This window comes from Apodemus sylvaticus, chromosome 12, assembly GCF_947179515.1.
Source record: "Apodemus sylvaticus chromosome 12, mApoSyl1.1, whole genome shotgun sequence".
In the NCBI taxonomy this organism is placed as follows: domain Eukaryota; kingdom Metazoa; phylum Chordata; class Mammalia; order Rodentia; family Muridae; genus Apodemus; species Apodemus sylvaticus.
In genome coordinates, this window is record NC_067483.1 from 41816367 (window position 1) to 41827153 (window position 10787).

At 44.7% G+C, this 10787-nt stretch overlaps 1 protein-coding gene across 1 annotated transcript; it reads right to left on the reverse strand.

Moving 5' to 3' along the window:
* Positions 1–635: 635 nt before the first annotated feature.
* Positions 636–10205, reverse strand: Timm17a (translocase of inner mitochondrial membrane 17A). Its single transcript, XM_052200655.1, has 6 exons — positions 10131–10205; positions 6835–6934; positions 6156–6219; positions 4930–5058; positions 3072–3182; positions 636–1093 (listed from the first exon to the last, which is right to left on the reverse strand). The coding sequence occupies exons 1-6, from the start codon at positions 10154–10156 to the stop codon at positions 1008–1010; spliced, it is 516 nt and encodes a 171-aa protein (XP_052056615.1). The 5' UTR covers positions 10157–10205; the 3' UTR covers positions 636–1007.
* Between the last annotated feature and the right edge of the window lie 582 nt (positions 10206–10787).

Sequence of the window (10787 nt, forward strand, 5' to 3'; positions counted from 1 at the left end):
TCTTTTGATTTTTTTGAGGCTGCGCCAGTTTTGGCCTTGACCTTGGACCCTCCTGCTTCAGCCTCCCCAGAGATGGGATTATAGGTGTGAGCTTTCATGCCTGTCCTCTGTATTTTTCAAGCAAAAGGCTATACCCCAAATTTCTTCTAAGAATTATTCTCATACAGAACTGGGTATATTAGAAAAAAGTTGTTTTTATGACCAGGAATCAAGAAAAGGCAGCTCTAAAAGAGTTTTAAATCCATGTAGCCCAGGCTGGCTTGGAACTCACAGAGATCCACCTGCCTCTGGCTCTGGGAATTATTATTTTTTTTTTTTTTTTGAGACAGGGTTTCTCCATGTAGCCCAGGCTGGCCTGGAACTCACAGAGATCCACCTGCCTCTGGCTCTGGGATTAAAGGTGCACACTATGCCCAGCTACCCAGCATCTGCTAAACCAAGACATCCTTACAAAGCAAAGGATAAACATGAGGCATAGCTTTCAACCCTTAAGATCCTGTGTAATGATTCATGCTGATTACAGAGTCCTTCTCATATATAATAATTGCAAGTAAGCTGAGGGATTGGCATAAGCATGCATTTTCTGAAGTATGCTCGGCATGAAAGGCAGAACTCTGTAACTTTAAAAGGAAAGGTTAAGTCCCAGAAGCCTTTTATTGTCTGAATAACTGTACACAAAACACCAGGCAGAGAAGTCCCGAAGGAATGATGGCTGAGTTTTGCTGTTATTTCGCCTTTGGTCCTTTATCTTCTAAGCTCGTATACATTCTTTAAGTGGTATTAGACATTTATTTTGATCACAGATGCAATCCAAGCATGAATAAATAAACTCAGTATCTTTTCCACCCTCTGAGTCTCTTTTAAATAGAAAAATGTGCTAAATGTCTCTTCATGGCTCGCTTAGCCACTGGTGTCCCATCTAAGGCTTCAAACAGACTGTAACTTGATCTTCGGAAACCCTACTGAACTACGGTCCACCTGGTTCCAGGAATCCTGGGAACCAAGTCCTACTGATACTGTCGGTAGTCTCCAAACGGCGAGGACGGCAACTGGCTAGAAGGCAGCTGGGCGTGGTCTTCAGCAAATTGAGGGCCTGCAAGGAAGATGGAAAAGGGATTTGTAAGAGAATAGCATCCAATTTAAAGTATACACATGTAGAACAGAAATCAATCAGCTTAAAAGTTTCTGCTACACTACAGCTGGAGGCTTCCTTTATAAAGATCTGGCCGATGCCCACCAGAGGCCTAGAGCCCCTTCAGATTTATCACAGGACAGACTGGCTCCCCAGGTATTTCAGAATGGACAGCCAGATGGAAAAAGTAATCGGCTTGTGTTGTTGTTTTGAGACTTGGTCTGGCTTAGAATCAGGCAGCCCCTGAACTCCTGATCCTCCTGCCTCCATTTCCGAAATACTAGGATCATAGGTGTGTGCATCATTTAGTTGTTGCTTGAGAGGAACCCAGGGCTTTGTGCATGCTACCCAAATACTCTACCACCTCCAACTGACTATATAGTCTCAGGCCTGGAAGTAGTAGTGTTTAAAGGAATTGCTATAAGTTTCCCTGGATCAAGACTGGAAAACAAAAACAAAACAAAATTCTCCTGTTTCTTAATACATTTTTAAAAATTTTTATTTTATTTATTTATTTTTATGTGCATTGATGTTTTGCCTACATGTATGTCTATGTAAAGGTGTCAGATCCCCAGGAACTGGAGTTACAGATAGATATGAGCTGTCATGTGGATGCTGGGACTTGAACCCAGGTCCTCTGAAGTGAAGTCAGTATTTTTAACTGCTAAGTCATCTTCCCAGCCCCTACAATTTTCCAAGTATCTGTACAAGTGTATGTGTGCACACCACTCTGTGGAAGCCGCAAAGGTTGGAGTTCCAGGAGGCTGTGAGCTGCCATGCGTGCACTGAGAATTGAATCTTGGTCTTCTGCAAGAGCAGTAAAGAGCTGTTAACCACGGAGCCATCTCCAGCCCCTGAGGATACATTCTTTAATTGATCTGCGTGTTTGTCTGTGTAGGTGCCTGCAGGTTCCGAGGAGGCAAGAAGAGGGAGCTGGTGCCTTGGGGCTAGAGCTAGAGGAAGCTGAGAGCCACTCACTGTGACCACCAGACACTCTCGAGTCCTCTGAGAACTAGAAAGTCCTCTCTCTAATCCACCTTGACCCATATCTTGGTATCCATTTAAAATTATGTCCACAGTACTTAAAATAACCTTATGTATATTTTCGTTGTTGTTTTGGCAGCACAAGAGATAAAAACGGGGGCCTCTTCAAAGCTATGCAAGTTCTTTACCATTAAGCTACAACCCCTTGGTTATGTTTAAAATAATTCACTAATCTGGTTTAAATAACCAATGTGTGAGAATCTTCTCAAAAAACAAAGACCAAAACCAATGAAACAAGCTCTGAGATGGGAAGTTGCCTTGTAACTTCTCACAGAACAAAATTTTACAACAAGAGTTAACAAACAAACAAACAAAAGAGTTTGTTGAAACTAACTTTCACATAGCCCAGGCTAGCTTCAAACTTTGCTATGAACCTGTCTTGGCTGGTTTTATATCAACTTGACAAAAGCTAGAGTCACCGAAATATTAAGTTGCCAAAGCATTTTTTCATTGTGGCTAGTTAAAACTGATAATTATAGGCCCACTACTTTTAAATCCTCTATTTTTATTTAAGTGTATGGCATGTGCCTGCTCATGTGTGCCACACATGTGTCGTGCCTGTGGAGGCCGAGAAGCCATGAGAACTGCTGGGACCTGGAGAGGAGTTACAGGGCACTGGGAATGAATGAGCACAGTGGGTGCTGGGAACAGAACCTGGAACCACTGCAAAAGCAGCAGGCACTCAGATCTGGGGAGCCTTCTCCCCAGCCCCCACCTACTACTGTTACATGAGCTTGTGAGGTCATCATAGACTCAAATCATCTAAATAGTATATGGATACCTAAAGTAAATATCACAAGCTACTCCATTTTACCAAATAAAATATATTCCTTCTTAATGTCAGGGAACTGTTCCCAGGTGTGAACTTAGAACCCTCAGGAGAAAGAGGACTTACCATTGGGAAACTGTGCAGAGGCAAATCTTGTTAGCAGGATACCAGCTCCTTCAATTAAAGCTAGGAGAATGCCGCCCATCGCAGCTGACCCAACCATGGCTACCGGTCCATCTGAAGGCATTAATGACAAAGACTGCTTTAAAGGAAAGGGTTATCCATAGAGTTACATTCTCTCTTTCTCAAACTCTTCCACTGTTCAAGACCCACAACCAGTAAACAATGGCTGAGGGGTCCACTCCAGCCACAGCCTATTTCTTTTTAAACAAAGCTGAGATGGTTGGCATGAGATGGCCCTACATGCTCATGCATGAATCCTTTGTCCCCAGGAGGTGGAACTCTTTGGAAAAGATTAGGTGGTGTGATCTGGTTGGAGGTGTGTCTGTCGGGCAGGCTCTGAAACTGTAAGCCCCAAATAAACTTTCTTCTATATATTGCTTTGATCGTAGTGTCTTATCAAAGCAACAGAAAGGAACCAATAAAAAAGCTATACTGGACCACAGCCGTGTTCTTGCATGTATGCAATACTGAGGTATGCTTGCATCCCTTGATAGCATTAAGGGATCCCTTGATAAGGTAGTCCCTTGGCAGGGTGTCACATACCTGTGAACCCAGCACTGAGACACAGTCAGGCAGAACTGTATGCATTTGAGGCCAGCCTGGTCTACATTGTAAGTTCCAAGGTTAAATGATAAGAGTGTCTCAAAAACCAATCGATCAACAAGATTACACATAAGTTGAAAATTCCATAAGTTGAAAATATTATTTCTGGACCAGCCAGATGGCTCAATAGGGAAAAATGTTTTTCTCCAAGCCTATGACCTTAATTCAATCCTGGGACCCACAAGGAGAAGGAGAGAACCACTCCACAAGTTGTACGCTGGTTTCCATATGCTGTGCACACACACATACATTAAATTAATGTAACAGAATAAATTAGCTTGCTACTAATGCCTGGACTTTTACGAGAAAAAAGTTTAAGTATCTGGTTTGCACGGTGTCCTTAACATCCAGAGGATCTTTATTCCTAACAGTTGTACACGGTGGAGAACTTATGAAACTACATACAAAGAGTCTGGCATTCCATCAGTCACGTAGGTATTGAATGGCCATCGCTCTAACTACCGTAGAAATGCACATGCGCTAAGGGGCACACACCCGTCATCCCCGAGGAGCAGAGGCAGGAACATAAGGTATTCGAGGTCATTCTAAGCTATGGAAGAAGTTCAAGGCCATTCTGGATTACAGGAGACCCTGTCCCCAAACAAATAAACAAATAAACAAACAAGCAGGTCGGAGACAGACTCAGCAGATACAGGCTCTGAATTCATTTCCTGGAATCTAAGTGGTGGAAGGAGAGAAGCAACTGTGGCCAACTGTCCTCTGACCTCATTTGGAACATGTGCCCACACACAGACACACAAGTAATGAATAATAAATTTTTTAAAAATCCACCAGACATATACTCTTTTATGCTTACTAACTTTTCAGATCACCGTAAATACTCATATATACTAAATAAGCAGTTATCACTCTCATAGATTACAGGTTCCATTTTGGGTTTGTTTCTCTGTGCAGCCCTGGCTGTTCTAGAACTCGCTTCTTAGACCAGGCTGGCGTTGAACTCAGAATTCTGCCTATCTCTGCCTCTTGAGTGCTGGCATTAAAGACAAGTTTCATTAATTAAAGGCAGATAGGTCATCCTAAGAAACTGGCTTAGACAGTATGTCCAAGTGATGGTTTCCTCAATAGGATGAGGACATAGTTCAGCATAAGGTGGCTGCCTACCACGTCCAAGGCCCAGGTTCAACCCTCGGCATCCCCAAAGCCACAGCCCACACCGCAGGCAGTGCTCACTCACTTCTTGCTGCCAGGATGGCTCCAGTTAAGGCACCGCTAGTGATGGAGTTCCAGGGGTCTTCTTTGCCTCTTATTTGAACCATACTACAGTCAATCATGGAGAACAGTCCTCCCCACACTGCAAAGCTACCTGTTTTATAAACAAAACAAGTGAAAATCAACTAACCTAAATTTCTTTTTTGCCTTATATTAAAAATATTATAGTCAAGTAAGTTTGCTTTGGAGCTAGCCCAGGGTTATCTATTGAGCCCATCACAAAGAAGAGAGAAGAGGAAGCAATGGGGGAGCCTGCACCCACACTCCTGGTGTGCCTAGCTTTCTATGAAAGAACCCTGGGCTGGGAGAAAGGCTCAGTGGTGAGAAGTGCTTGCTGCTCTTGTAGAAGACTTGACTTCAGCCCCAGCACCCACATCCATTGGCTCACAACCACCTGCAAGCCCAGCTCCAGGGCATCTGAACCTCTCTTTCCACCTCCATGGGACCTACATACATGTGGCAGATACACCGGAATGCACACAACACAAATAAAAATAAATCTTAAAATAAAATTGATATGATCTCCAACTTGTCTGAAAAGGGGTGGGAGGGGATGGCAAGGAGGGAAAAAACCAAACTGCAGGCGCTGGATTTGGCTTAGTGATAGAGAGCTTGCCTAGCACATTCAAAGGCCTGTGTTTAATACCCTGCACCATAAAACGGCCAAAATGAATAGATACATAAGCCTAAAAGAAGCTACAAATGAGCCAGGCAGTGGTGGCGCATGCCTGTAATCCCAGCACTTGGGAGGCAGAGACAGGCAGATTTCTGAGTTCCAGTCCAGCCTGGTCTATAAAGTGAGTTCCAAGACAGCTAGGGCTACACAGAGAAACCTTGTCTGAGAAAAAAAACCAAAAACCAACTAAACAAAAAAAGAAGCTACAAATGTCTACAAACATTTAAACTACTGTTTTGAAAGAAAACACCTTTGCTTAAACGACATTTCAGTATTTCCAACCAAAGGTTCCTTTTTGGAAGGTATGCCTTCTTCCTTCCTTTCATAATTTACTTTCCTCATTTTTGCTTTCTTCACTGTCAAAGAGCATTTACTCTGATCTCACTATAGGAACACAGAGAAAACCAGCCTTCTGGACCACATTACAGCACATACTGAGGAAGCAGGCGAACGTCTTAGGTGGAATCAGGGAATGCCAGGAAGTTAAACACAGGGCCTAATCACATTCCTCTTACCTCCCAATTGTGGAGCCCTGGTTTTAATAGCTGTCAAACTTCCTCGGAGTCTGTGGTTTACTCCCTGTAACAAAAACAAAACGAAGTGCTTTAAAATGTAATAGATCAGGGGCTGGAGAGGTGGCACAGTGGTTCAGAGCCCTTGCTGCTCTCCCAGAGGACCCAGGTCTGATTCCCAGCATCCACATGTTAACTCAGAATAGTCTGTAACTCCAGTTCTTGAGGATCCAATGTCTTCTTCTGGCCTCTATGCACATGGTGCACAGGCAAACATGCAGACAAAACATGCCAATACATAAAATAGAAAAGGGCTGGAGAGACTGCTCAGAGGTAAGAGCATTTACTGCTCTCCCAAAGGACCTAAGTTTAATTCCCAGCACTCACATGGCAGCTCACAACTGTTTGTAACTCCAGTCCAGGGGATCTGATCCATGGGCACCAGGTACCAAGTACTGTATAGCAAAACACTCCCCCCCCCCCCACAAATAATAGTAAATATATATATTATATATTTACTATTTATAATTGTAAATAGTAAATATATACATGCACATATATGTATATATATAGATTATAGATTATAAGTGTAATATATTTCTAGTCCACTGATATGACCATCAATAATATCAACCAGCCCTGGCTTCCAATGAATATAAAATGAGACCAATCACTCACTCACCACTGGAGAATTTCGAAAACCTTTGAAGGCCTGGAAGATGCCGCCACCTATGGTACCCATGGTAAAGGCCCCGCCACAGTCATCCACAATTCTCCAGGGGCTAAACACAGGAAGGAAGAAAAGATGACCTTATTTCTTATTCATAAATCACAGCACTTTTTTTGCTTAATATATGAAAGGATGCAACAGGTTCCAATGTGCAACCCACTGCAACCAATAAACTCAGCTGGTAAAGTAGGGGCAAGGGTACTAAACTCAGCCACAGCTACTCAGGTAGCTTTAACAGCCTCGGCCGTTTTTAAAGACCGGCAGCACGGTGTGGGCCATGCCTTGCTAAACCACCTGCCTCCTGTCGCTGCCCTGTGCCCCTGCGTGTTGGTACAATAGTCCACAACGCCATTTCCAGCACTTTAGTCACTCTTCCACGATGTGCACTATAAAAAGCAAATAAATAGAAATGAAGCAAAAGAAAACAGCTGTAATCAACAATACTGATTCAGCTTCTAGATATCGGGGCATGATCCTGGCTAAAGCTGGGACCCAATGAAGGGTCGCTAGCAGCAGATACTTTTTAAAAGTCTGATGTCTTTTTGGGATAAGTAAGTTCAAATGGCATTTTAAGCTTCAGTGTGCATCAGATCCATTTAACACACTAGAATAATATTTGACAATTAAAAGCTAAATTTGTAAACCCAATGTCCAAACGCAGCCCCCTAATTCTCTCTCTCTCTCTCTCTCTCTCTCTCTCTCACACACACACACACACACACACACACACACACACACACACACACACACACACACGGAAAATTCTGTTTCAAGAAACTCTCAACAGAATTGTAATTCTCCACCACCATCTCCTTCCAAATAAGAAGCTGGGCGTCTAGTCCACACTGCTGGTACACATCACCCACCATGTTTCAAACCTAAATGAATTCTGTGAAACAAACATTTAGATTGTTGTTTCTGCCGGGCGGTGGTGGCACACGCCTATAATCCCAGCACTTGGGAGGCAGAGGCAGGTGGATTTCTGAGTTCAAGGCCTGCCTGGTCTACAGAGTGAGTTCTAGGACAGCCAGGGCTACAGAGAGAAACCCTGTCTCAGAAAACAAAACAAAACAAACCACCCCCCTACCCCACAAAAAGAGTGTTGTTTCTATAGCGCTCATGTGTGTAGAGGCTGTAGCCTATGAATGGGGTGGAGGACGTGTCTGGAGTACAAGTGTCCACTGGCATAGCATGTGACACAAAATAGAGGACCCTAGCAAACTAGTGGGAATGGACCCCAAACAGGCTGCTTGCTTTATGGATGCCCCCCCCCTCCGGCTCGGGCAGCCTGGCACCTGCCCATAGTGACAGTGGGATGGCTGGCTTCTCCAGAGCTCCAGTCGATTCCCCATTAGTCCAAAGGCTGTATAGAAACCCTTGCCGCTCTGCAGAACAGTAGATCTGCACCCCGATGCTGGCCTCTGGAGTCTGTTTCCCCGGGTTAGTGACTCCACCCCCTTCACACACTCCTGGATCCCAGTTCCCACACATGCTACTTGGGCAGGCACAGAGAAGTTTACTTGGGCTTATAAACAACTTCACAACGAAGTCTACAGTTAGCAACAACCACAAAAAGTAGTTAGAAGTAGAAGAAATTTCTCATTGTGTCAGTGTCAAGAGATATGCACTTGGGAGAAAAAGGCAGAGATCAGCCTAGGCTACATGGTAAAACTCTGCCTTAACCCCCAATCTATGGTCCCTCCCTACAAAAGACAAGCACGACTGTGAGCCAGCCCCTGGCCCATCCCTGTAACAGCAGTATGCTTTTAAACTTACCATTACTGCTCACTAGAATCTGAATAGTGGCTAATTTCCCTGTAGAATTCATAATCTTTTAACTTGACAAAAAGCCTGTGCCTATCTCCTCTGCATTTTACACATGAACAAGGGCTCACATAGAAATTAAGTAGCCTGTCCCAAATCAGGTAAGTAACCAGTACAGCCAACTTATGCACAAAATGTGGCACTCCAAACTCCCCAAACTCTTTCCACTCTATTTATATAGTCTCTGAGAAAGCAAATGGTAAAAAGAAGTATTATGACAATGATGAATGAAATCCATTTACTATTTCAGACGGTGCTGGCTTCAGAACACAACAAGAAAAGGAACGCCCAGTAACTTATTAAACACCAAGACATGGTCTTGCTATGTACCCTAGGCTGGCCTGGAACCTAAGTGCTGAGAACACCAGTATGCACACTGACTGCTCTCTGCCAAAAATATGTCTGACACAAGGTCTAACCCTGGCTGGCCTAGAATTTGCTATGTAGCCCAGGCTGTCTTCCAATCTGTGCCATTATATGGTATCCAATATAAACCCTGCAACATATCCAACCTCAACACAGGGAGATAACCTTCTCTCCGGACAGAAGGCTGAAGCATACTTTTGGGGGTGCCACCAAATAATAATTTAGAGTCCCGGACAGACACACTATTTGAGGATAATACCCTGACTCTCATTACAAACAAAAACAAACACAGAATAATCTAAATATCAAGATCTATTAGCTTGGGTGCCCTGAGGCTTTACTCAAACAACTGTCGAGAGTCAACAGCTATCACACTAATTTACTGCAGATAGCTATGCCTGATTTACTCGTGTTTACTCCTTGAGCCAAGCACACAGCCCTTGCTTAACAAACGTTTAATGAAGTTATGTCTGTTCATGGCTTTTTCGGAGAACACACGCAGCTTATCTCTTCCTATTTTCTACATACTGACTTCTTCTCCGGGAATTCCACGTAGGAAAAGCCGCTCCAACCTACAAGGAGCTCACCAGACCCCTTGGACGTTGGGTGAAATCTGTGGTCTACTCATTTGAAGTGCTTCATCATGGGGACACTTATTACCAGACACATAAGGCCTCAAGTATGGCACGGGGCGATCAACATTCCCTTCGTCGAGGCAAGATCGGAGCAGAGCGGGGCCTAAGAACGTGTTCAAGGTCACCTCAGCGGGCAGAGGGGATCATTACAGTCCCCGCCAAAAGTCGACAGCACCTGCCATAGGGAGGAGGTTCCAAAACTCCACCAAGCCCAGCACCGGACCTCCTCCCGATGCACCACAAGGTCACAGGGGTGCTGGGTCCCGGCATACGGCGCTAAAAAGCCACCTCGGTCTCACTCATCCACGCCACCCACAGCTGCCCAGCTCTCGGCGCAGAGCCGCGCGGAGCTCCGCTTGCACCTCGTACTCCGATCGCCGCGGGCGGAGGGGGTAAGGGACAAGGGCGGCGGCGACAACTCACCACGGCTCTCTCGCGTATTCCTCCATCTTGGCTCCAACCCGCGCGAGAGTCTAGGGCGCCCTGGGCGGAAATTGATCCCCGCGACGGAAGTGATCCCGGGAGGAGGCGTGCTACTGGGCGGGGATTGGGCCATCACTTTCTGCCGCAGCCAATAGCAATCGGACTCCGTGTAGACCCCTAGCGTGCAGACCCCTGCCTAGCCGCGGAAGGTTCGAGGGTTCGAAGTACTGAGTGACAGAGTTCAGGTCAGTCTCGTGGCCTGGGGTAAACATTGTCCCCCCCCCTTTTTTTTTTTTTTTTTTTTTTGAGACAGAGTTTCTCTGTCCTGGAACTCGCTTATGTAAACCAGGCTGGCTTCGAACCCAGATCAGCCAACCTGTGCCTCCCGAGTGCTGGGCTTAAAGGTGTGTGTCACCACTACCCAGCCGCTATTTTTTTTTTTTAAAAGCATTTTTGCTGTCATGTATTTATTAATAGTGTATTTATTAATTTGCCGCGAATCTTTAGTAAACATATGTAGCTCTTGTAGAGCAGAACTGTATAGTCATAGTGTCTGGAATGTAATAGATAACTTTCTTAAATAAAAATTCTTTTCATTACATTTGTTTATGTACAGGATCTGGTGGGTGCATGGAGGTCTGAGGAGAACCTAAGGAA

Coding starts and splice junctions, on each gene's coding strand:
- Timm17a (XM_052200655.1), bottom strand. CDS start 10,156: ATGGAGGAATACGCGAGAGAGCCGTG. Junction 6,935..10,130: donor GAATACGCGAGAGAGCCGTG/GTGAGTTGTCGC, acceptor TCCTGTGTTTAG/CCCCTGGAGAATTGTGGATG. Junction 3,183..4,929: donor AGCCATCCTGGCAGCAAGAA/GTGAGTGAGCAC, acceptor TAATGCCTTCAG/ATGGACCGGTAGCCATGGTT.